The 27,862-nt window shown below is 40.1% G+C and overlaps 1 protein-coding gene across 2 annotated transcripts in view; it reads right to left on the minus strand.

Moving 5' to 3' along the window:
* MAP3K20 (mitogen-activated protein kinase kinase kinase 20) overlaps positions 1-27,862 on the minus strand; it is a 106,098-nt gene that overhangs the window by 69,371 nt on the left and 8,865 nt on the right. For both annotated transcript variants that reach the window (XM_064162538.1, XM_064162549.1), the window contains exons 3-5: positions 5,418-5,505; positions 1,032-1,133; positions 208-273 (exon numbers count right to left, since the gene is read on the minus strand). In XM_064162538.1, coding sequence (XP_064018608.1) covers positions 208-273; positions 1,032-1,133; positions 5,418-5,505 — 256 coding nt within the window. The remainder of the gene's footprint in view (positions 1-207; positions 274-1,031; positions 1,134-5,417; positions 5,506-27,862) is intronic.

Consider the following 27,862-nt stretch of genomic DNA (forward strand, 5'->3'; position numbering starts at 1 on the left):
CCCTCCACTGTGCTCTAAATGATGTCAGGGACTGTAACAAAACTGACAGGCTTAGGATGGAGAGGTGGGAACATGCTCTTCTGTGTCTTAACAAGCGTGACTTGATGGAAGTCAAGGTATTAGTTAGTTCTGTACACTCACAAAGCTCAAATACAGATTTAAACATCATATTCACAGGTAACAGCAAAACCATTTTTGCTACTTTACCATTCCTGGACTTCAGATCTCTGTGGATTACTTTGACTGGAGCTTCCATGTGTAAGTAATGCATTCCTGCACAAAACAAAGGAACAATCTAGTTAGGCAGGCTGAGCGTGGCCAACAGTCATGTTTTTTTGGTTCCTATTAATTGTAGTCATCAGGAGTCAGCACACCCATATATCATACTGATAACGCTGCGGGAGAAGCAAAGCTTCCCATGATCTACTTTGGGGAAAAGACACTAAGCAAAGCTCACATATCTCTCAGAGCATCCAAGTGGCTATGTTAATGCTTTGTAGGGTCATATTTAGTTATTTCCTCTGAGGTGGTGTCTGCACAGAGAAGCCATGAATTTACTGTTTGTTCATTAGTTTACACAAATGCTCGTGTGGTCACAGAGCACACAGAGGATGAAAGAGCTCGTTCTGCATTATTATATGAAGACTTTCAGTATGTTTGCTGAGAGTAAGCCCTTAAACATCCCAATTCAAATCAAATGTAAGGATAATTATGCACTTTACCTCATAATTACTCTACATCCGCAAAATTATCCTCTTGGGAGTTAGGGGCAAGCCAGAAGTAAAACTGGCTCACAGAAGCCTTTTTCACTCCAGAAATTATCTTAGATTCATAGTAACCAAGGAACATATTAAAAAAACATAGTGATTGGTGCTTGCTTTTTTTAATGTTTGGTTGGTCTTGTGGGTTTTTCCCCCAGTATGAATAAGGTAGTACAGGAAGGCTTTCCTGACTACATAGGGAAAGCATCTCCAACTGTACACTTCGCTGCTGTCTGTGTAGGACAGTAATGCACTGCTCATCATACTTACCTTTAGCTATGTCAGTTGCCCAGGTCATGATATGATCCATATCCATCTCTTCACTTTTGTTACTGTTGATGTAATCAAACAGTGAGCCAGCAGAAGCATACTCTGTTAAAGAAACAGCAAACTCATGTGACATTCTAAAGTATTGTGGCTACACTGAAAGATCATGGAAACTCTTCCCAGTTCCAGAAAGTAGTCAGTCTCTAGCTTAATGACAAAGAACTGAACAAAGGTTCAGCAGCTATATTAGTACTATAGCAGGACAGTGGTAGTTTGTTGATTATCTCAACACAGACATAATCTACTACTAAGGGGAAAAAAAACAAACAAAAGTAAAATCATTGAATCAGTAACCTGTATCAAGTATCAACAACAGACACCAAAATTAAAAGGCATTAGGAAAGTCTGAGATCAAGAAAGCTCAAAGCAGTTAAAATTCCAGAGTAAAAAGTTCTGGATGTTCCTTGTTGATGATCAACAAATCTTTTTCCAAACTTCCCTCAACTACACCTACAGAAATCCACAGCAGGTCTTTGTTAGCACAAACAAAATACTTGTTTGGCCCCCTGGTGTTTGCAGCCATGGCAGGTGGAATCCAGTCCAACTGTCAGAGCTCACAGGACTCAGAGCTGGAATAACAAGCTAGTTAAACCTACACACATTTAAGTGTAAAACCACAGACAACTGAAACCTCCACAGTGCCACTTTGACATCACTTGAAATATTCCCATATTTGGAAGAACATATCTTTCCATAACAGTGATTTTTCTGCCCATGATCAGAAGAACAGATAACTAAGTTTGGTTGTGTAAGATCCTTCTTACTGTTTAAAAAGATATTCCCCACTGGTAAGCAGCACTGCACAGAAATGTAGCCCCATTAATAAAAAATAAAAAGGTTATTTTAACAAATCAGATTATTTGTTCATGAAAAAAAAATGGAAGCATGAAACTAGAGGTCTACCCCTGAGGTAAGAAGGGCAGATTTCCATGTGCTGCAGGTCACATTCAGTCACTTAAAAGCTGTAGCTCTTTTGAATAATATTTACTAAATAGGCTTTAAGTTTCTTTACTATTCATTTATGTTTCACTGAAAACACAAAGTTTATGAGTTGAAACATTTGCTTTTATCAGGTTGCCAGGACAGAGTGGGCACATGGCACCCAGTGTAGCCAAACGGCACAAAGACCAAGGGGATTCAAGAAGCAACTTCAAGCCTATTGTCCCTGTTTGCCAAGGCTATTCAGTATGCATCTTGGGCACAAATAAAAACCTACTTACTTTCTTACTTAAAGTGGCAAACTCAGCTAGTACATGTTTAATTTCAGCTATTTCAAAGCAGGCATAAACATCAAATATATCCAAATTGCTGCCAATTGTAATGTGAAATCAATGAATGGGAGATGATAGGCCAAATCCACTAAAAGAATTCCGACCAAACATTGCCTATCATCAAGGAAATCAACACCACTGTTAGACTGATGTGTGGGGAAGGAAGCTCTGGGACAAGACTGAATCTGCAGCCTAGAACATGGTGGGCCATATGAGAATATTCCAGCACTAAATGAAAGGAAAGGAGGAGAAAATAGGAAGTCCATTGAAAGCCACACTGAAGTCAAGTTAGTTTTGGATCATTACTGCAGGATCTCCTGTTGAAAGGAGCCTCTGCAGGAGACAGAAATATTGCTTCTGATGTCACCAAAAGAGGAGTAAGCTGCTGACCTGCACATTTCCTCATTAAAACATAAGCTTTTTTTACCCATGATGTCATCATCTGTCTTATAAATGGATTCTTCGGGAATAGGTTGGCTGCACACTTTGCATGCCTTTACAATGCATAATTTGATCCAGCAGGGTCAGGGACAACTCAGCTCCCCAAGCCTTGTGCCAATCTGTGTGAACAGAGGCAAGCAAGCTTCACTCAACAAAGCTTGATCCTTTAGTATTTCTTTTATATATTTATTGTGCCACAGCTTTTTACTAGGAACTTACAGATTTGGAACCTATATAGTGAGGATTTTTTCTGTCAAAAACATGAGAGAGGCATTTGCTTTAGAAAGAAAAGCTCTGAATGCCTGACTGGACCCATGCTGTGATAGGCTATGGGATACACCTTACATTTCTGTGCAGACTGGGGGGCAGAGAAGCTCTGAGAACTTTTCTGGGAAGAGGCAGCTTTAGTCAAAAAAACCCAAAAAACCCAGATCTGAATGACCTGTGTTGAGATGACTGCGGAAAAAAACAGCCAGTGGTATCTAGAGTTATGTGATCCATGTTAGCAGCTTGCCAAGCAGGATGATGAGTTCTAACATTTACATCTCAGCAGGAAAATGTGTTTTTACTGCAGATGTAGCCTTCCTTGGAGAACTCTCTGACCATCCCATGTAAGCCTTCATGTGCAGCTAACACTCGGTACGTGCCAATGCTTGTTGAATCATAGAATCAACCAGGCTGGAAGAGACCTCCAAGATCATCCAGTCCAACCTATCCCCCAGACCTATCGAGTCAATTAGACCATGGCACTAAGTGCCTTGTCCAGTCTTTTCTTGAAGACCTCCAGGGATCTCCATCACTCTGGAGACACATTAGTTTCTCAGGATTTCTTCTTGCTTGGGATTTTCCCCCCTAAGAAACGGATCTTTGACTAAGTGCAAGATTAAGTCTGTAACACTGAAGGCCATCCAGAAAAGTAAAAATCTTTCTAAAAGATATTTCAAGTGCAATTAACATTTATTTTCCCAGTAGTCAGTCTCTCATGTGAAAATGGTGTGGAGAAATGGAGCCTTGCTTTCTTTCCAACCCATGGGACTTCAGTCTCCTTAGGAGCTGCAGGGAGAACTGATGCAGCTTTTGAGAAAAAGCTTTATATTCTTTAGCCAAGATGGAATCAGAGCTCCTCAAGTAACACACTAGTTGGACTACATAGCATAGTCTCTTTCTCACACATGGTTAAAGTGTCCTCATTCCAAATGACATAATGAACTACTTTAGCTACTGTCTGTCCTGTGACTGGCAAGCAGGTCAAACATCCTCTGAGCACTGACCTTTCGTGAGATCAAACTGAGGGCTTTCTGATCCAGACATCATTACTGAGTTCCTGATGGTGCATCTTCTTTGTTACTCTGCTTGCTGGTATAGACTTATTACACTTATGTCATAAATTACAGTAAAATTACATAACTTACTAATTTTCTGTTATTTTTATTGCTTCAGGATGGTATTCAAGTTCCTACCCATATACTGACACCAATAGATTCCCTTAATTGGTATAGACTGTGGTCACCCCCACACACCTCTGGAGTAATGTCTGCAACACCATAACCTCCAGTAGGCTGATACTCCTGCAAGTAAAGATCCCCATACTCTGAACAGTGCTGCGTCTCAGCCGTGCTCCCACCGGCTTACACTGCCATCTGCTGTGATAATCAGATGTCTAAGAGACAGGTAGAAATAACTGAATTTTCACAGGTTCTGTCCACCACCTGAGAATTAATAAAAATGTGATGGCAGTGTTTCATCCTGGTATCATATTGTGCCACATGCAAAGACCACTCTCTGCATTAAGCTCTCTGAAGTGTTACAGCATGCCAAAACATGCCTTCTAATACACACTTTCATGTTTTTTACCTCTCCAAGTATTTGTTTCAGTAGAAAATTTCAGAATCTTTAGCCAAGATTTCTTTGCTTTGAGTTTATTTTCTACTACTACCTTACCTAGTTTCTCCCATACAGGAATGGGAGAAATTACATTATCTGTAATGTAATTTTACATCTGGACCAAAACCAAAGATAAGAGAAGGAAGCTTACAGCCATAGTAAAAAAAAACAAACCAAACCAAAACTCCACACCAAAACAAAGCCACAAAACCCAACCTCTGCATAATTCTAGGAATGTTGGAACAAATCAAAACTAGTTTCCTGTCAATAAAAGGAGTTGTCTTAGGATGTTTAATGACTCTATTCAAAGCTCCCTTCCACAGCTGGGAAGCTCCCAATTCTAATTTCATTAGAAGCAGAATTCATGGTGATCTGTTCTGAGCAGACCTTTGCTTTTCACAGAACATGCCAGAATTTCCTGTCATGCAAACCTCTGCTTGGGTCACAGATCAGTTAAAATACAAAAACAATTCACAGAACAGGGTAAGAAAACACAGTGAAAGCTTCTACACAAAGGATGGCTGAGTCTGTGCTCTAAGAATGCCCCAGGCTCCAACTGCCTCTGCCGCTACCGGCCGCGTTCCCAGTCTAGTGCCCACCTCCAGCACTCCCATTTACACTGAGGCAGGTGGTGCCAAGCACTCTAACATTCAAAGGTGCACAGAACAATCATCAATACCTTGTAACACTGCAGTTTCACAGAATCAAACAAAGGCCAGAGAAAAATCTTTACCTGTAACTATGCCATAATTTGGAGGTTCAATGACAGCTCCATAGAACTGAATGATGTTTTTGTGACTGAGCACACTGAGTATTTCTGCCTGTTGGAAACAAATAAGCAAACAAGTTAGACAACTACGAAGGAACAAGTTAGACGGCTAAGAATGGGATGTTTACTATGACATCTTATTTCATACCCAAGTGGATACACAATATATAACTATACACAAATGCTTGGCATTTGAAAACCTCACGTGAGAGTTTGGCAGATGAATAGAATCGTAGAATCATAGAATCAACCAGGTTGGAAGAGACCTCCAAGATCATCCAGTCCAACCTAGCACCCTGCCCTATCCAGTCATCTAGATCATGGCACTAAGTGCCTCAGCCAGGCTTTTCATTTACATCTCCAGAGATGGTGACTCCACCACCTCCCTGGGCAGCCCATTCCAATGGGAAATCACTCTCTCTGGGAAGAACTTCCTCCTAACATCCAGCCTAGACCTCCCCCAGCACAACTTGAGACTGTGTCCCCTTGTTCTATGCTGGTTACCTGGGAGAAGAGGCCACCCCCCACCTGGCTACAATGCCCTTACTTTGTATGTTTAGGGAAAAAAACCCTAAAACTTTTCAAACTATTCTTTCATGGCCAAAGCACAGATGTAAAAGCTAAGGCTTTGGAAAAACTGAACGCCTTGGAAAACTTTGTTCAAAGAAAGTCCTGGAATTTTTGGCTGAGTTGCAGCAGTCCTATCCAGAATTGGTGTTTATGCACAAAGCACTTTGGGTTCAGCAAGCCCAGCGCTGCAGGCTGTCAGAGCATGCCATGCACACACAGCTCCATCCAATAATTACTGGAAAAGTGGAGTTTCCAGGCATGCACTGCGGAGTCTGTTCGAACACGCACAGCAAGCGTGCTTGAGATTGCCAAATCACCAGCAGTGCAGTTGAAACTGCTCCTCAGAGCAGACTGCAGATGTTTCAAAATTCTGGAGAAATACACAAAACCTTCCAATTCCACTTGAACAATGGCTCAAGGTTGGAGAAAGAGACTGCAAGAGAATAATCCGTGAAAGTTAAGACATAGTCCTTGTGGGTTTTTGAGACAAAAGGCCAGATACCTCCTTCAAGGTCTCTCAAGAGTTTCACATCTGTAGTATATTAAATACACACTCAAAAGACATTATTTACACATATTTATTATGCAAATACAGATTGTATATTTGATCTATAATACATATATAGTATATTTTTCTCCACAGCAATGCACTACTTTAAGACTGTGAGATTGTGTTAACTCTACACCAGCCAAAGAGCATTTAACAAGGACAAAATGATAACTAATTCTTCTGAATTTATCCAAAGTATTTGATCTGACAGATTCCTTTCTGGATCCACTGACTGGTTGTAGGAGTGTTGCTGTTTGCCTGCAGGTGTCTTCCCACGTTTGCTTAAATAGTTGCCCATTAAATTATTTTGTAGCCTTGTAGCTTCACAGAAAACAGGGAGACAGTAGCAGCTTTGATGCAGAAAGCAGTGGTACATCAGCTAGTGCTGCTGCAATAAATGTATAGGCACAGCAAAGCTGGATTTGCTTGGCCTATGTTTTATAGCTGGTACAGGATGCATGTGTGTAACCACGATTACAGATAAAGGTGTCAGATGGCTCCATTTTTTGGTGTTGTTGCTTAAAGCCTTTTCTGAGTAATTTCAACACTGTTTCAGATGAAGACCTTTATCCTTAGTTGATGCACCAACGTTTATACACATTCAATTAAATCTTTAACTATGGCTTTGAAGTTAACCTGGGTTGCATTAGTTCTTCATGCTGCCTAACCTGCTCAGCAAGGCAAAGAGTGTTACCCTGAAGCGAGCCATCTTTTTTCACAATACCAGAAAAATAAGGGTTTAAATATATGTTATTTTCAGCAAAGTCCACAAAGTAATTTAACTGGCAGCTATCTAAGCAAATGTAAGAAGACTCACTTGTAGGCAAACAGCAACGCTCCCACAGCCAGTCAAGGGAACTGAGAAGAGACCTGTCTGATCAGCAAGGGGTCTGCTGGTAGAAGGAGCTGTGCCCTCCAGCTGCTGCCCCATCAGCCGCTCAAAGCAGGGTTCTCTAGCGCTGGCAGCACTGCCTGTTTCACAAGCTGTACCTTTAAACTCTTTCAGTAGCCTGCAGGATGCAGATGACCACCCAGTCATTCAAAACTCCATCTCCATGGGCTAGCAAATGCAGTGCTTCAAAGACTTTGGTGTTATCTTTTTCTCTTCTTTAGGAAATATTAAAGCAGTGAATATCCTCTAATTCCTACCAGCATTACTGCTGCATAATTCCTTGGCTGCCTACATGAATGTCAGAAATGAGATAGGAATACCATGCCATGAGCATTAGAAAAGATATCCAGACCATGTTTTCTTTAAGACCTTGGTCAAGAGGAGCAGAATAGCTCCTCTTCTTGTATAGTTCTTAAAAATCAATGTCTCTGAAGCACTGTGCACACCACCTGCTGATGTTTACAACACATATATCTCAACAGGTCAATAGAATTAAATGGACTGGTTTCACATTTAATTTTTCCTGTGCTATAATATATTAAGGTCCTGAATACAGAAGTAGCACTAGATGAATCTTTTTGGAGAACATTTGAAAATGCCACATGATGAACACACCTAGCTCCCTATTCTACTGCAGCAATGTGTAGAACCCAGTGACTATCCTTCATCTCACACGAGATGCTGCTGGATCCAATAAAACTCCACCAAAGCCACAGGACAACAAGGAAAGGCTACACAGCAGCCACACCACCAGCAAAGTCCAGGCCTACTAATTCACCTAGTGCTGCCACGGAATGAATAAGCAAGCTGGAAGCACTGGGCCAAGAGTCCTTCACTGCAGAAGACATACTCACATACAGTGCTTTTGTTATGTGAAAATACAAATATAATTCTTTTCTAAGATTAGTTTGTTTACAATATATCACACACTAAAATCACACTCAAGGAGAATGAAGCTAACACCAACACTTGCATCAGGAACAGTGTGGCCAGTAGGACAAGGGAGGTTATTCTGCCCCTGTACTCAGCACTGGTCAGGCCACACCTTGAGTACTGTGTCCAGTTCTGGGCTCCTCAATTCAAGAAAGATGTTGAGGTGCTGGAACATGTCCAGAGAAGGGCAACGAAGCTGGTGAGGGGCCTGGAGCACAAATCCTATGAGGAGAGGCTGAGGGAGCTGGGCCTGTTTAGCCTGGAGAAGAGGAGGCTCAGGGGTGATCTTATTACTGTCTACAACTACCTGAAGGGGCATTGTAGCCAGGTGGGGGGTGGCCTCTTCTCCCAGGCAACCAGCAATAGAACAAGGGGACACAGTCTCAAGTTGTGCCAGGGTAGGTATAGGCTGGATGTTAGGAAGAAGTTCTTCACAGAGAGAGATTTCCCATTGGAATGGGCTGCCCAGGGAGGTGGTGGAGGCACCGTCCTTGGGGATCTTCAAGAAAAGACTGGATGAGGCACTTAGTGCCATGGTCTAGTTGATTGGTTAGGGCTGGGTGCTAGGTTGGACTGGATGATCTTGGAGGTCTCTTCCAACCTGGTTGATTCTATGATTCTATGATCTTTACATTGAGGTTCACACTCTAAATTGGAATTTAACAGACACCAAAGCAAGCCTCCAGCTAAGAACAAGGAAAGGTACCTACTAATTGCTCACTAATATCCCAAATTAAGAGGGGCAAAAATTGCTAATTCTTTCTAAGGACTATTACTTCTGAAAAAAAATAACCTCTAAACACTTCTAATCACTCTGCTGTTGTTAGCACTAGCAATTCTAGACTATTCCTTTCATGTTTTGTTCTTTTCAGTTGCTATAGATCAGCTGTGAACTCTATTAGCCAATTTAAAGACACTTATTCCTTACAGTGAGAACCAGATGCAAGTCAATGCACATCTTTGAAGCTTTTGTAGTTTTTCTTGACAAGAAGGCACCATATTTCGATGAAAGACTGGCTTTCAGATAGCAAATTACAAAGTGATGGTTAAAGACCAGTATTTCAAAGGTCTTTTAGGCACTTACAAGAATATTTAGAATCATCTTCAGGCATGGAACTCACACTTAAATGCAAAATGTCTAAACGCTTGGAAGAAAATTCTGACATGCAGATGCCAGAAGGCCACTAAAGGACTCAGCCCTCACTGGCTTGGGCACAACACAGTCCCTTTGGTAAAGCTATATCTATCTTACAGAACAGTAGTGAGCCTCAGTTTTCTTCCTAAAGCCACAGTAATAGGTAACAAGTCTTCAGGTACTTGAATATATCACCTTTTTTTTTTGTGTGTGTGTGAAAGATTTTACTTATTGGTTTCTTTCTAAATGTTGGATGAAAGCAGAACTAGAATGTGCTTAGTTGAAGGAATGGCACACCTCTTACATGTGAATACAAATTCCATGCTGTAGAGACACAGGCAGACACACAAAGTGACTGCAGAGGAGTTAAATGTGGGAAGCATGATACGGAACACGGTGCTTAAAGGCTAATTTATTTTTATGTCTGTTTAATCTCTGCTTATTGACATGTGAAAATGTTGATTGCATCATCAATGACTGACAGCCCTGCAGCTGCCTCTAGACTTGCTAGTACTGCTCTAAATATTCTAATACAAACAACTAGGTATGAATACTCATTCCCTCAGTATTTTCAGCAGCTGAAAGCAGAGTCTTCCTTTAGGCCTTGTCTGTGTTCAGCAACTACTGAACAGAAGCCACTAACATAGACTTTGAATGTACCTGGCAGCATATGAGGGGATAAAGTAAGCTACCTCGACAGTGTGGTCTTATTTTGAGCAGCACAAGCCTCAGTTCACTGGGATGACACAAGTCTTAGCTTTTGCTCCATCCAATGCCAGAGCAGCAAGAACAGCAAACACAGCTTAGCTCTGATGAGATCTTCAAGGTCAGCACAGACTGCAGATGTGGGCAACAGCCGCCTGATGCTGAGCAGGCATTACTCAGGAATGCAGACAAGGCAGTATCATCAGATCTTTAATTGCCACCACAAAGGCAGTAAGGATGTGGACAGAGGCACTTCGCATACAGCTGTGTTGTTGCCTGCCAGCTACTCATACTAGCCGCAGCTGCTCTTGTTAGAGCTCCCTGTCCCAAGGCAGCTAAAGTTAGCAAAGATCACACGACTCAGCATATTTTAGTCACTCCAGTCCTCCCTTAAAATATGCTAGAAAGTTGTCAGACTAACACTTGGTGTCAAGAGAAGTGATCAAGGGTTTGGGTTAGCAGCCTATTCCAGCAGCACAGCTGGATCTGCAAAGGAACATCTGTCCAGAGATTTTTTTCAGTATCAAAATATTGTTTTGCTTAGGTCCAGGCAAACCAGATCCACAGCAACTTAATCACCATTTCTGCAAGGTCCCTTTGGAGCTGCTGGCCAGAGAGAGCAAAGTACATCCATCCCTCCCCTGGGTCTGAGCATGCTTGTTTAGGATTAACACAATAAATAGCTACAGCCCCTTGTGAGACCACTGGGCCAGCCAGAATCCAAACTGCTCTCTTGTTAATAAATCAGTTAATTGCACAGCAAGAGGCACCTTCACTCCATGCAAAATTACAGGGTTAGACATAGTTAGCTACTTAAGGAATGTGATTAATTTAACTTCCTTAACTGCCTTATAATATTTTCTGTTACACTGCACAATAGTTGGTTATTTACTTTTGCAAAGAAATATTTGCCACGTTTATTAAGGAGATATTTAGACACACTTGAGGAAGCTCTGAAAATATATTTCTTGTAGCATTCTAAAGGCCTTGACCTTTGTCAGGTTCTTGGGTGAGATGCAACTTAGCTACTTCCAGGGAGCTCAGTCTAATATAAGGGCAGCTAGAAGAGGCCAGATGATGTTTTATTAAAATTGTTCTATTTACTGCCAACCACGTTAAAAAAAAAGGATACAGAAACCAAACCCAAACCTTTAGTTTTTTTTTTTTTTTGTTTGAAATCAAACATATACTCAATCTGTGCCCATTCCAGGAACACTCTCCAGTGAATTCACTGATGTCTAATAGGGGATGATGCTTCTTACAATGCACTGGTTTCTCTAGGTAAATGAGCCCAGAAAATCATTTGACAGGTGCAGTACTAAAACAATCAGCATCTAAAGCTATAGTTCAGCTACAAAACAGTAGGAAAATAAGCATCTTAGAATTCAGTGGGCTCATAATTGTTTTTTAAAACAATTACATGACAAATCATTAAGCCAAAAAAACCTGCCTGTTTTTTTTGTGAAGTATTTACATGGTTTACATGCTTTAACATAAATATACAACCTTATGATGACTCTTAAAATCGCATTAAGCTTTTGAGAGAAGCCAGAAATTAAGCATAGCAGGTAATTTATTGTTTCTGTCCTTTTGAAAGGTAAACTGAATACAATTCTTAATGAGCAGGATACAGAAACAGTTTGTGTAATTTGGCTCTTTCTGGATTATTATCATGCCACAGTTTAAGATAATTGATGCTGTGTCATTGCTAACAAATGTTACTCTCAATATGCAAGGAATTAAGGGGTACATAAAGAATTGCAGAAATATAAAACTACTAAGAAGAGTTTTACAGCAGGGTTTTTGTAGAATCATAGGATCAACCAGGTTGGAAGAGACCTCCAAGATCAGCCAGTCCAAACTATCCCCCAGCCCTATCCAGTCATATAGACCATGGCACTAGATGCCTCATCCAGGTTTTTCTTGAACACCTCCAGGGACAGTGACTCCATCACCTCCCTGGGCAGCCCATTCCAATGCCAATCACTCTCTCTTGGAAGAACTTCCTCCTAACATCCAGCCTATACTTCCCCACCACAACTTGAGACTGTGTCTCCTCGTTCTGTTGCTGGTTGCCTGGCAGAAGAGACCAACCCCCACCTGGCTACAATGCCCCTTCAGGTAGTTGTAGACAGCAATGAGGTCAGCCCTGAGCCTCCTCTTCTCCAGGCTAAACACCCCCAGCTCCCTCAGCCTCTCCTCATAGGGTTTGTGTTCCAGGCCCCTCACCAGCTTTGTTGCCCTTCTCTGGACACATTCCAGTATCTCAACATCTCTCTTGAATTGAGGGGCCCAGAACTGGACACAGTATTCAAAGTGTGGCCTGACCAGTGCTGAGTACAGGGCAATGACTGCAGCTTTTAAACACTAAAAGAGTATCAAACAGATACAAAAAAAAAAAAAATTAGGACTCTGACTATTGCTTTGTCAGTTCTCACAAACTTCTGTAAGAAGAAAAAAAAAAATCTTGTGCTTTGAGGTCCCCAAGAAGCAAACAAGGAAAGCATGCTCATTACCCAGTTAAAACTATTAAACTGTCTTTGATACTAACAAAGCAGTAAGAAAACCACATGAACATGTCAAAGCCAAAGAATCTTCAGTGAGATTTTTAACTCATAAATAAGCAGAGTTGCCACATGCTTTGATGAGTGCTATGGGCACCCCTCCAAAACAACCATGTTATCACCCCTTTTAAGAGGGAGTCACAGCTCTTAAAACTATAGTTGCATATCACTTAGAGATGTGTAAGTTTGGAGTCCTTTTTCAGCATTAATTTAGAGGATCACTTACCTGAAAATAAAAGCTATTTTCTATAGCCCTTTAAGAAGTTAAAACTCTGTCAGCATTTGCTGTGCCTTAAAAGACAGCCATATATTCAGTATTATAGACCAATATATATAAGCCAGTATCCAGTATATATATATTCAGTATTATAGGCCTAATATATAGGCCAGTCAGTAGTATATGTCCAAATCACAGCCATATATTCAGTATTATAAGCCAATATATATAAGCCAGTATCCAGTATATACATATTCAGTATTATAGGCCTAATACATCAGCCAGTCAGTAGTATATGTCCAAATCACAGCCATATATTCAGTATTATAGACCAATATATATAAGCCAGTATTCAGTATATAGATATTCAGTATTATAAGCCTAATACATCAGCCAGTCAGTAGTATATGTCCAAATCACAGCCATATATTCAGTATTATAGGCCAATATATATAAGCCAGTATCCAGTATATATATATTCAGTATGATAGGCCTAATACATCAGCCAGTCAGTAGTATATGTCCAAATCACAGCCATATATTCAGTATTATAGGCCAATATATATAAGCCAGTATTCAGTATATAGATATTCAGTATTATAAGCCTAATACATCAGCCAGTCAGTAGTATATGTCCAAATCACAGCCATATATTCAGTATTATAGGCCAATATATATAGGCCAGTATTCAGTATATATATATTCAGCATTATAGGCCAGTCAGTAGTATATGACCAAATCACAGCCATATATTCAGTATTATAGGCCAATATATATAGGCCAGTATCCAGTGTATATATATATTCAGCATTATAGGCCAGTCAGTAGTATATGACCAAATCACAGCCACGTATTCAGCATTATAGGGATAGTATTTCACAAACCACGCAGAAAAGAAGAGTTAAATTACATTCTCAGATTGATGCCACCAGCACTTCCACAAAGAGAATTAAATTCTTTTAAGTACATCTACAATGATGTACAAAACATGTATTTAAAAATATTTTGATTCAGCATATGTTTCAAAGCACAAAATTTGCATCCAAAATTATGGCCTGCACTGTTACAAGTCCCAGAGATTAAAAGTGGAAATATAAAGGAAACAAACAAATTATCATTGCTAAATAATAATCTTATCATTATTTTAAGTCCATTGTTTTATATCACCACAGAAAAAAATTTTTGTTTTTTAAATACTGTGGCAGAAACACATAGTTTAAATATCTGATATTGACTTTTAGCTTGCAATCTTGATGATTAAAAACAAAACCCTGCATTACCAAGATACTTTAATTCTGTTGAACTATCATAACGTACAGCAATGAAGGAAAATGGGCATAGATTTATTATGTGCTGTTACAGGTTCACCCTGTCTTATGTAATTTATTTGCACCATGCAAATGAGTACAAACCTTTTTGGAGGTAAGGAATGCTGTAGGACACATTAACAGTAAAATGGATTGGATATTGACCACTTGAAAAGAGAAGGTTTTATATTCTACTGCAATGTTTTATAGCAACCTTTCAACATAACTCGGTAGTTTTAAGGACAAAATGAAGGCCATGAGATTAGAATTATCTAGTGAATTCAGAACATGCCTGACAAAACACTGTAAAGGCTTGCTCAGCTCATGGAAAGCTGGTCCCTCCAAAAACCACAGGGAGATATGCCCTTGTGATGTGTCAGCAGACCCTCTGCCTTACACAGAGAGAGGGAGTCATAGCAATTAACCGGCTCAGTACTGCCACTGACAAGCATCAGCTTAGTGTAATAACCACAAGGAGCCCACCCAGCAGGAATCTTAGCCATTGCAGCATCATAACGTTGGTCTTCCTCATGATGGAGGTTAAAAACTTTCTATCACTGATAGAAAAGGCTGTTAACAGAAGTCAGAGCATTTAGGATAAAAATAGACAAAGGCACTTCCTGCAGAAAATCCTTACAGAAGGTTTAATAAGCATGAAAACAGCATTTTGAGCTACGATTACACTGCCATTTACAGAATTCCCAACAACTAAAAAAAAAACCCAAAGCACAAAGATAATGGACAAATGGCTCATTTTCACACAGAAATCCACAATGTTCAGACATATCTGACAGGAACATTACAATCCTAAGCTATATGCTGCAGAATGTATCAGCGTTTAATACTAAGGTACCTGATAAATGATAATCTGCCACAAATAAGAAGAGTAATTTACACTCCACTAGGGTTAGTCTCATAAACAAAGTATTTGTAATGATACAAAAGTTCAGGAATGAGCAATACCCTGCAATGTTATAAATATTTTATTCAGGCAGATTTAGAGCAAGAAGCTGCCTCCAGCTGCAGAGCAATACCAGCAACTGAATAGAAACCATAGATGAGTGGACTCAACAGTAGGTTTGAAATACCTGAGTTTCCATAGAGCAGTTTATTTTCAGCAATCAGGTTTTGCTCTCAATGTTGGGAAATTTTCCCATTTGCTCACAATCATTTTGAACATAAGCCTGCTCTGACTATACAATACAGTAACCAAACCCACCATGTCTCTAAAATACAAAGGAATAACAAGCATAAAGCTTTCTGACTCCTTGCTTACTCCACAGGTGAGTGGATATCATGGCCAATTCACAGCACCTGAATCTTTCCAGATCCAACAAATGGGAAAATATACAAAGAGATTGTATCTGAGATCAATGTCACTGTAAGTCTCACGAGCACTTCATTGAAAAGACATTCTGGTAAGGTAGTGATGAGTAAAACCAATCCCCTCTCGAGGAGTCTCTTGCAGCCCTCAGGAGCAACAGAGGAAAGAATAATGAGAGAGAAATGCTATCTGAAGAAAGGCAATGTTCATAGTCAGCTGGAGCAGGGATTTTTCTGAGGTCTGTGGAGTATTAGTAAGGAATGTGGATAAGACAGTTTAGAAGAACAAGTCTAACCTTATTATACAGTGGTTTCTGCTGAACAATTACACAGAGACAGCAGCAATTATACTTAGGGATCCTGAGCCGCTCCTCTAAAGCAATTAAGATCTTTTCACTGAAGTATTTTATCAAACTTGATAATGAAAACTGCAATGTAACAAAGGGGGGGGGAAATGTTGTATTCTTAATGAGCACTCACTTTAAGCCTGTTTCTAGAAAAGCAGAAAAGCCAGTTCCTTCCCTACAGTTGACAGAATGACCAGAAGTACTGTAACCTCTACCATTCTCTGTGCCACAACCTTAGCTCTGCAGTTCAAATCCACCAGAAAGAGCAAAACTTAATCACAAGCCAAACAGATAACACAATGCATGAGACTTGCTACAACCCCTCTGCTGTCTAACAGCAGATGTACAAGCCAGGGACATTTCCTCTTAAGGAGAACTGTGAATGTGGAAGAATCACAGCATCACACATGCTAGCATCATGCATGCCACTGATTGCCATTCTCCAGCACAAACAAAATGTTTCTCAGAAATACCTTTCTAAAAGAACAGATGTAGGAAAAAGTGATAAGCAGAAGACAGTTGAATGCAAAGGTAGCAGTAGTGCAACAACACTCTGCTATGTAACCACAGTGCATTTTAGGATAAACATGTAAAGAGAAAGAACATCTTGCAATCACATTCAGCTTTGGTATTTCTCCATTTGTAAGTTTCTACTTCCATTAATCTTCACCCTCAGACTTCATTTGAGTTCTTTCATAATTTTATTAGAAAAATCCCAGACACTTTAGAAATGAGAGGAATACCACACACATACCTCAGTGGGGTACTAAGAACACTTCAAAGGCTAGATAGAAAACAGGCATCATCTTTGTCATTACAAAACAACAGACTTGCATTATTTCCTCCATCACCCTGCACTGTGCTTCCTGAGGACCTGCAATAAATTAAACAGCAAAAAGGAAGCAGAAACGCTGCATCACATCAGGCCACAGAAATTTCAGGGTGGGTGCCCTGCTGTGCAGCATGTCAATGAAACCTCCTTCCAACAGGCCCTACCTGAAAAGACAGAGATGAAACAACACGCTGCAATTAATGACAAGTCCAGCCTGAATCAGAGTGCCGCAAAAAGAATTGGTGATGCTCTTCCTGTTGTAGCAATGCCCATAGTTCTAGCAGTGAAACAGTGACTGTTTCATTTATGCTCCAAGGACAAGGATTAGATTAGCTAAGTTTATTAAAAATAACAGCTCACAAGCTGGATCCAGGACCTAGGAGTGCCAAATTTGCAGTACTTCCTTTGTGGTGGAAGAAAAATATATATATCACGGCTTCCCATTTTTCAGTGCCAAGAGGTATGCAAAAACCTGTATGAATATATAGGGAGAAATCAACTTCCATCAAGGATCAGATACAAGCAAATAGCATTTTCCATGCCACCTTCAGGTTTCATAGAATCAACCAGGTTGGAAGAGACCTCCAAGATCATCCAGTCCAACCTAGTGCCCAGCCCTGTCCAATCAACTAGACCATGGCACTAAATGCCTCAGCCAGGCTTTGCTTCAACACCTCCAGGACAACAACTCCACCACCTCCCTGGGCAGCCCATTCCAATGGCAAATCACTCTCTGGGAAGAACTTTCTCCTAACATCCAGTCTATGCCTCCCCAGCACAACTTGAGACTGTGTCCCCTTGTTCTGTTGCTGCTTGCCTGTCAGAAGAGACTGACCCCCACCTGGCTACAGCCTCCTTCATCCAAGCAAACTCATTCTCTAGCAATACTGATCACAAAGTTTCACTGTCTGAGACACATCTCTCTATACAGTAAAACCAAAATTAAGACTCTGGAGAAAACTGGGAATTTCAATCAGGTCAATGATGCATTTAAATTAAGTTGCCTATGTTTGACAATGATCTTGATGTTGCTTCAGGTTCTCCCATTACTTCCAAACTACCAAAGAAAAAATAAAAGAGCAAAACTCCATTTTAAGAAGGAAATTTCATATGTGTCCTCAGTGTTTCACTTAGACTAACAAAACTTTATTATTGCATATGTGCAAAAAGAGAACACAAGCTGTAACAGCCTTCTGAAAACACTGCCTTTTTGTTCCAAGTCTCTACTGAATTCAGAATTTTCATCAGTTGAAATAGAACCCAATTCTTCTAAATATATATTTTAATGTATACAGATTCTTTAAAATGAGAGGAAGTACAATTTTTCAGTCTTTTAAAAGCTGTGTACAGGGATGGATTTTAACAATGATGAACAGCCTAATCAGGGTGAGGAATCCTCACTGATAATTCACAAAGGGACCCCCCTCTTTACCTTCTTCATTTTTTTTCATTACCACTTTTCTCTTGAAAGGAGTGTCTCACTGGAGAACCTGAAGAGTGAAAGATTTTAAAGTATAGGACTGAAATCCATCAAACTCAGGATTGTGGTCCAAACCCAACCAGCTGTCAAACCCAGAGATATGAATGTGTGCTCACTTCTGCCTAATAAAATTTGAATCAAACACTTTGCATCTGATTCTCCATGTGAGCTTTTATGCAAACTTCTAAAGTGCAAGGAATCCTGGGGTGGAAGAGCTATTCTGAGAGCTTTCACATAGTTCATGTAATTAGGGAAACCACTTCCTTTGATTGTAAGTGTTCAAAACAGCTGAATTTCTTCTTTCAAAGGAACTCTGTGATTTGGGTCATCTCTTTTACTTGCTCTTTCATGTTGCTCGAGATGAGAGGTGAGACTGTAGAGCATATTATTTAGAAAAAAAAAAGATTCCACTTTTTGTTTTAGGGATTGAACTTGGACTATTCAAAAGGTTGTCATTTGGAAATCTATCTTTCTTTCCCTCCCTCTGTTTCCTTCCTTTTCTGATAAGCTCTTTAGTGGCTCCAGCGAACATAGTCCAAAATGCCAATTTAAAACTAAGGGAAAACTGAAATATGGTACATAAAGGAAAAGGGACTCTCATTTTCCTTTGTACTGTTGTAGCTGAATATGTAATTACAAAGGAGCTCTAGCTGCAGGATCTCAGTCCTCATGTCACATTTACTGTTTTAATGGTTCTAAACACTGACCAAGCAGAAAGGCAGGAACATGGGTTTTAAAAGACAAACAAAGCAGATGTCCTGGTCTTTGAAATGAGTTTGTGGGTTTCTTCTTCCCTGAAATGGAAACTCAGGTCACAGTTTCAAGCCAGCGACCATGTCACTAGAGCTAACAGTCAATACCGGCGTTGTTACAGAATCAAGAGTCACTTACCCTGAATTTCTTGAGCCAGGCACTTCATTAGTGCTGTTACTCCATGTTCATGTCAGTAACAGCCGTAACGGGCAGAGAAATCTCTCCCTTCTCACAGTATAGCTCAGCAACACAGCAGTGAAAAGGCAGGAGCCTTCATACTGCAGATTTCAAATATATTAAGTAACAACAGTCATGCTTGTTTACCCCAAGAGGACTAAACTTTGTTCTCAGTCAGTTAAAAATTGCAGGACTCCTTCCAGAACTGCAGAACTAACAGGAAAGCAGTTTGCAGTAGGAACTCAGTAAACCACTTGCAACCATGCCAGAAACAACATTACTGCCAACTTCTGCATAGAGCAGATGAGACACTGACTTGCAGGAGAGACGTTGGTACAACTACATAGACAACCAAAAAAAGCAAAAGTTAAGAGCAAAACACCAAAATGTGCAGTATTAATGAGGGGAGGGGCATGGATCTTGTACTTGCATTTAGGGCCCTCACAAACTTTTACAGGAGGTCCTAGAAAGGTCGAAGTGCAATTCAGTAGCTCAAAACTTGACCCCTCTGTTGCTACATACCTAAATCATGTGCAGCATCTCGGCATACACAGATACATCACAAAGAGGTCAGAGTAAAAAGCCTTTTCCCTGCTTTAGGAGACTGAAAGTACACAGTTCACCAAAAGGGAAAACCACCAATCGCTACTTACAAGCCATGACTTCTAACAGAGCTGCCTCTAATACATCTGACATTACTAAAACTAAGGTTATTAAATGATTAGACAGTGATTTCTGTGCTTATCCCTATATAACTGCACACAGCATATACTACACATTCTCTGCTCCACAATGTTTCCAAGGAAGAGAAAATATCCTCTTGGAAAATGTCACTCACTCACTTGAAGGTGCAACAACTAGATTAATTTAACAAGTTTCCAGAACAACAACTTACCTCTCCCGTTCCCCCTGCCAGACAAAAATTTGCAGTCTCAAATGGAAAAGAGGCACCTGACCAGCATGAATGACTGCCTTTTGGTTTTCCCACCCTCCAACGACCTTTGTACAAAGCAAATTAAAGCTGTCTTCTTGCATCTACCAGTAGCTTCCTCATGTCTCCTACAGCAGCTCAGGGGTTTTTACAAGCCACGTTTATTTTTGATGCAGCTACTGGAAACTTAGACACACAAAATCTACAGATATTTAGTCAGGTGTGGATCATGACATATTTTTTTTTTCTCCCCTGCTTGCAGCATTTAGTTATAAAAAAAAATCAATTTTCAGAAGCTCTGGAGTAAAATAAATGAGCAACCAGATGTGGAAGAAATGAAGACATGTTGTACTGTCCCCTTTAAGTGATATCTGGGAGCCAAGCACTACCTTGCTGGGGAGATGCAGCTGCAGGGTGACACCCTCCTGTGCACAAGAGACTGCCCTGATCTCTAGGCAGCCAAGCTGCAGAGGGGACTAAGGAGGTACATAAATGGTCAGTGTTACTTAAGTCGCTCAGTTTCCCAGTGGAACTGGCTTTCTTATACAGAAATTATGCAGAATGTAGATTCACTCAACATTAGTCTAATAAATGAGCATGTATTTGCAAATAAGATTCTTCCACAGTAGCCAAAATGTAGCAAATCAAGCACATAAAACAGAGTAGTCTGGAGGCAGATGGATCAGAAAAGCAGCTCCATGTTCACCTTTACTGGTCTTATCTCTCCAGTGTGTTAACACAATTAATTGAGTACAAGAGAAAGAATTAATGCTGAAGCTGTTCTCTGGGCTCCTCTGCAGACTCCAGCTAACATAAACAGATCTGAGCGTTTCCTTGTGACTGTTTATATTATCCTCTTAAAAGGGAAACTTTCTCTATCAGCACCTTAAGAAGGGGCAGTAGGTAACTGTGAAGTAACTTTTACAGCCTTAGTTGCATCATTACAATTAAAAAGATTCATTTTGATGCTTCTCCTAAAGTTAGAATATGTTTTTTTTATATATATATATATTCTTCAACTGTTTAGATGAGATCTTGTGCCCCAGCCCCTTGTATGACTTATGTGCAGCCAGTCAAAAATTAAGGACCAAAAAAAGGCAAGTAAAGGAGAGCATATTTAGTCCTATTGAGTGTTTTACTATCCTCTTAAGAGAAAACAAGTTGTTTAAAATTCCATTACTACCCTGTGTGTGGTGAGTCGTTTGGGGTCCCCAAGCAAAGACCATGGCCCTTGTGTTCAGCTTTGTATACATCTGTGAAAAACAGCCCTGCAGGAGACTGATGGTCCCAGACTGAGATCATATCAAAACCGGCACAGACCCCTGACTTTTTTTTCAATCATCTTACATGCATTCAGCAAGCCAGTTTGATTCGAAGAATACTTCTATAAACCTAACAGCATCACTATAATTTGCCATTCTCTATGTTCCAGGAGGTGTTTAAGGCCAGGCTGGATGAGAATATGGCCAGCCTGATCTAGAGTAGAGTGTCCCTGCCCATGGCAGGGGCGTTAGAAGTAGATGATCCTTGTGGTCCCTTCCAACCCTGACTGATTCTATGAATTATTTAAGAGTCTCCAGTGACTGCCACACCAGCAGATTTCAGTGTGGGTCAAAGACATTTAAATTGTCCACTGTCCCTAAAAGCTAGAGATTCAAACATGCAATTACTACTGTACTCTAAAGTTACCACTAGATCTCATCTGCTGTGAGATTTTTGTATTGTAATCTTGTTTTAAGAAAAACTTCATGGTTAGGTATATGTAGAAATAAGACTAACTTGAACCAACCCTCAATTGCTTGACCTTGCAACAGCCTACCTTCAGAGAAAAGGATTTCTTCCCTATGTATGAAACTTCTAAAAGAAAACTTCAGGGCAGCTTAAACATCCAAAAATACTATTTTGCAGTTGATCACTTCAACAGAAGCTCAGGGTCAGAGAATGTCGTGGGAGGGGAAACAAAAGAACTGCTATTTGATGTCAAGGGTTGCCGGCATGAAGAAATAAGCAACACAACCTCTCCTCCGAATTACAAAATAACAACTGCACCTAAAGCACAATTAAAGAAAAACAAGGGAAAATATTCTTCATTGTGGCTATTTATCTACTGGTAACTTCCTCTCAAAGCAGCAGATTGACAGAACAATTAAGACAATACACAATGGAATTAAACTAATTATGAGACGAAAAAATATTTAGTAATATCCTAACAGACTGCATATTGTGGAGAGCAAAAAGGATATGAAGGAATGATTTTTAAATGAGACAGACTGTCTCCCTCTTCTAAGCAACTTGTATTCATAACTTGCAGGAAACTGGCATAAAAACACCTGAAGATATACTGTGATGGTTTGGGTGTTCCCTGCCTCCCCCCCCCCCACTTTAGAAATCACTCAGACTAGACTCAGCTGGCTCTGGAAATATGAATGAAGCTTGTATTTACAGCTAGTACAATATACAAGCAGATATTTGCAGTATATACAGTTACAGACAGAAATACACAAGATAAAAGATAATACAGAAACACAACAGCCCTCCCAGAAACCTGAGACCCCAGGAGGGGCTCTCAACTGCCCCTTCACCTTCCCCCCTACCCCTCTCAAGCTTACCCCAGTCCCAAGGAAGAATGGAGGTTCAGCCAGGGGGTTAGGAAGCAAAGTGGATTAGTCCAAAATGGAGGGTGAGGTTAGAGAGATGCAGCTCAGCCAACAGCCCCAATGAGAGTGATGCCGAGTGTCTTATCTATGTTTTGACTTATGTTTCTATACATCTCAGCAAGCCTATGAGCGAAGTAGACATCACCACTGTTTTCTTTCCACAGCCTGTAATCTAGTTCTTCTCACCAAAACATTCTAGCCTGCTTCAAACTAGCACATATACCTTCTGAAAAAATAAACATAATTGAGGTTGAAGGGTCCAAACCTCACAGACATGTTCCTAACCCAGAGATCAGGTAACACTAACTTCCTGAGCCTCCAGAAAGCTCTGGCAACTGCACATGCATTCTTCACCAGAGCATAAGCAAGGTAATTTTGCTTCAAGCTGACAAAGTGCAGGGCAATTCAAGAGCCAAGGTAGAGGAAGCAACAGACAAATGTGGTGCATCTTAGCTTATGAATTCTCCCATTTATCAAGTTTGTTTACGCAGCAGTCATTCCAAGCTGACCACCAGTCAGCAGAAGGATGTGTGCACCTAACTCTACAATTTCAGTACAAAATCTGGGAGTTTACTAAAAGGATAGAATAACTTCTTAAATATAGATACAGCAAGATTCCCAGCACTTGTGAAACTGCTTTTCATTTATCAAAAGCTAAGATGACAACACTGACAGTCACTAAATCTCAAGTGACCTAAAGTAACTTTGAAGCCACAGATTGCTAGTCTAGGCTCTAACAAGTCAATTTCATCAAAACCGATGTCTACATCAAATTAAGCCAAAACTGGTCTGACTTAAAAGAATGTGTATACACAACCACTGCAAGTAACGATCTCAAATTCAGCTGCTCAAAAAACCTCAGTAAGCCACAGAATTCGTACTACAAAGAGTCATGATTTACATGAAGCAACTCTGAAAGATGTTACTCATCTAACGAAAAACTTGCTACAAAAATGTTTTCAATACACAAGTTGAAAGAAATCACTGGAGTAAAATGTAGCAAAACACAGACAAATAGATTTCTGTGCTGGGATTGCTAGGTGTCTGAGGTGGTTTTGGAAAGCAGAGACACAGAGGAACAAAGTTTCTTCTTAAGACAGACAAAACACAACTAAAACCTGTCCTTCCTCAGAGTTACTGTATTCCATCTTCTTGCATTATACTGATATCTCCCAAACACCGATGGGATTCTTGTATAATTTTGGTTGCACATTCCACTCAACACTTACAATGTAGCCTTGTTCAAGGCACCCACTGAGAAAATCTACTGTTCATTTACAAAATAAAGTCCTCCAGAAAATATCCCTTGAATGAAAGCCAAGAATAGGGCAAACTCAAAAGCGGTCTGAGGCTTACTGCAGAATTCTGTCCCATCCAAAACTCTATTTTCTGCAAGATACAGAAATATACAACAGCTGGGGCACACCTGAGCCCCTTTTGATAAATTCTGCAGTCTAGAAAGTTTATTGAGCATTCTTTTGATACCTTTTGGGAATACTCTAGTCAGCACCAAGAGGAGTGCCCTAAGCCACTGGTAAAATATAAACCAGGAACAACTCTCTAAAACAGAAGCAAAAACATTTTATCCCCCCCTCTGTTGTGATAAATATAGTTTTCTTTCCTAATAGCTGTTAACAAGATAGAGCATTGGTTCTTAAAATTAATATGAGGCTGGAAAGGCTCCCACAAAATCACTTATTCTAGGAATATATAACCTTTCCTTTTTTGTGAACTTTGTCATTTTCCAGTATCAGTGCAGGTGTCTCTGGAAGGTTCATATATTTGACATCTAGATCTTATGTGCTTTGATATTGGTACCTCTAGGCCCTTTCATTAGCAAGAACACCTGCATCTAAGGACCATGAGTTGGAAGCACAGGGTTTGTTTCTCCCCTGCTCCAAGCCGGAGCCAGGTAAATCCAGGCATTTCCTGGCAGCTGTTACTCTGAATCACTCTCAATAATTGCTGACTCAGACACAAGAGGGACAAGGGAGCAGGAGCTCCTAAATTAACAAAAAAGCATCGAAATTGCCCCTCATTACAGCCAAGTCCCAGTGTGGAGTCATTCAAAGCTGACACCCAAGCACCCATACCAGCTATAAAACGCAAGCAAAAAGAACACTTACTATTTGTATTCCTGTCAGGGCTAAGCATCAACTTTGGTATGTTTTGCTCTATTTTACTCTGTTGTTATTCTCCTGTTACTCTTGAAAGTCATTCCCAGTCCTTACTTTAATAAACTACACTAAAATTACCACATGCTCCCTCTTAGGACTACAAACATGAGTGAGCTAAGTCCAGTGACATGCATGTGATTATACTTAACTCATCCCTCTCATAAGGCACAAACACAATTCATATCTTCTGGACAGTCCCCTCCAGAAGGGGATAATAGAATAAAAAAAAACGTGGGCAAGCTGCATTATATTCCATATGAAAAGTTTTAACAAAGCACAAGAAGACTCATTATTGTACATGTACTGTATGAGAAAATCTGACAACATAAAACCAATTTCCATTACAGTCAGACTCCCAGAAACACAGCAACAAAACAAATACGAAGCAAAAACATATTCTTATTCTTTTGAGTCTCATAAAACTCAAACACACTGCACAGGCATGACTGAACAAAGCATCTACAGTTAATCCTACTCAACTGAACATCTTTTATGAACAAGCTAGTCCTGCTAGTCCACCAGATGTAGTTCCCAGTAAGATGACAGTTATGGTTTATTCAGTTTTTTTTCCATCACTCTGCTGCAGTTTGCACAGATCGCTGCCAGCATTTTGAAGAACTCCAGAAACCACTCTACTGTGTGAAACCAAACAAACCTGCACCTAAGTATCATGGTTGTAACAGCTGAAGCAAGCAAATCAGATACCATACTGCTGTCCATCAATGGCACAGAGGCCATTCATGGATCTTGGGGGCACTTCCAAAGAGTGGTGGCATTAAAAATAAATTTACATTTCAGGTAAAAATTCATCAGTATTAAATCTCCCAGGGAAGAGCCACATTCCAGTTCAGATGCCAGCCACCAAAAGCACAGCTTTCAAAAGCAGTGACAAATACCAGGTGAGCTTCAGAGATGTACAAGCAAAGGAGGTGAGTGCTATTCAGCGAAAAGCTAACGTGGCAAGGCATAAAACAACACTTGTAACACTTCCCTTCAGCAGTTACCTGCTCAAGATAATACAGCTAAAAGAACTGCTGGCAATCTGCAGAATAAGGCCTTTGGGTCAAATCTCTCCCATCCATTTCACTGTGAACCAAATGATGGGCTTATCCAATAATTCACAGAAATTGCTCACAAAAATAACAACTAACATCCTGAGTAGTAGGTGCACTATTTTCTTCAAGGAGTGCCCGTAATTATCACTTAGGGCAGAAGGAACAGCCACGCATCCTATTACAGGAGGCATTTCTGTTCCCTCTACATGCATCATAAATGTCACGTCAGCAGTTTGACTTCCCATAAAACAATTCACAAGGAACTCCTGTGCCTTGCTTAAAACCTAAAACCGCTAAAGTGCTTGGACTAGACAGCAAAATGTCCTTTCCTTTTCTCTTTTTCTGTTATTTAATCATATAAGAAACACTCCTGTGGTTCATTTAATCAACAGAAGTCTTTTACAGAGTTTCAGATATGATAGTCTAATCAAGGCCTTGCAGGATATTTTTCTCAGCACACCTATTTAACTGCATTTTATTCATATACACACACGTTTTCCCACACACTCACATTGTACTGCTTTTTGTAAAGGGTTAATGCTTTGCAGAAGTCTTCCCATTTCTCAAATTTTAAAGAGTTTTGAAGAAATCTCTCTGAGCAACACCCTTCCAAGTTTCTAAGCTTTTCTGAGCATATATTTCAGTATGATATACTGTAATAAAAAATGCTTTGCTTTACATGTTAGAACTTGTTAGCCACTTGGCTAACACAGAGCTTTCAAGATCTTTGCTGGGTTTGATTGGCTTGTTTAATAAAATAAAACAGATACAACATACTTGCAGAATGATACCACAGTTCTGTTGACTTGGCTTGTGCCCTTGGATTCAGCTAACACAAAATTCCTCTGAGCAAGCTTTTCCCAGCTCTCCTGTTTTGCCTTTAATCAGTTGTTATGGATTATTGGCAGCCATGAACAGAAATATGAGACAAGTAGTCATGGAGTTAAAAGGACATTTCTTTTCAAATACACCAGAAAGAGCACTAATTAGTTTTCTAGACTATCCCAATATCTACTAAACACAGATGCATACAGTTATGGAAAGTTATTTTTTGATTACTGTCAGGAAAGTCGTTAACTTGCCATGACTTTCATCATGGTTCAGTCACAGATGTTCATTATTGTCATCACTACAGATAAACACACCACATATGTAAACACACCGACAGCCAGTAGGGTCAGAAGAGACCTTTAGGCCAATAAAGTTAGCTTCTAGAACATCACAGGCCACCGTACTTCAGCAAGCTGCTTGTGTTGAGCTCAACAATTTGACAAAAACAATTGTTCAAAAAGACACCCTAATGTGAAGACAAGAGATGGAAAGGATTCTCCACCTTCGCCCCTCCTGTCTGTAGTCTGCTCTAAGCATTACTCATCCTCACTCCTTAGAATTTGTGCTTTGTCTCCCATTACAATTTGTCTGGCTTCAGATCTCAACTTTGTAATAACTTTCTGTATTAGATTAAACAAGCAGAGCATTTTCTTCATAGGAAAACGCAACTTTGTAAACATCTTTTATAATTCTGCAGGGTTTGTGAGCAAAGTTCTGGAAAAACTTTCTGGACTTCAGGTATCACCACTTGCCTCTCTGCTGCCTCCTCAGAAAACTTTCAAGGGAAAGTGCCCACTCTAACTTGCCCCCCAGCTGTAACACGTTGTTGTTAGTCTACGCTGCAAATAACAAGGCTGAAGGCACAGTTTTGTGCTGGAAGACACTCACTCCCTTTCTGTGAAGTCATTCTGATAGATATTGTCCATTACCTCCTCTCAATACACATGCTCCCACAGCACTCCCATTTGCCACT

This window comes from Pogoniulus pusillus, chromosome 2, assembly GCF_015220805.1.
Source record: "Pogoniulus pusillus isolate bPogPus1 chromosome 2, bPogPus1.pri, whole genome shotgun sequence".
In the NCBI taxonomy this organism is placed as follows: Eukaryota; Metazoa; Chordata; class Aves; order Piciformes; family Lybiidae; genus Pogoniulus; species Pogoniulus pusillus.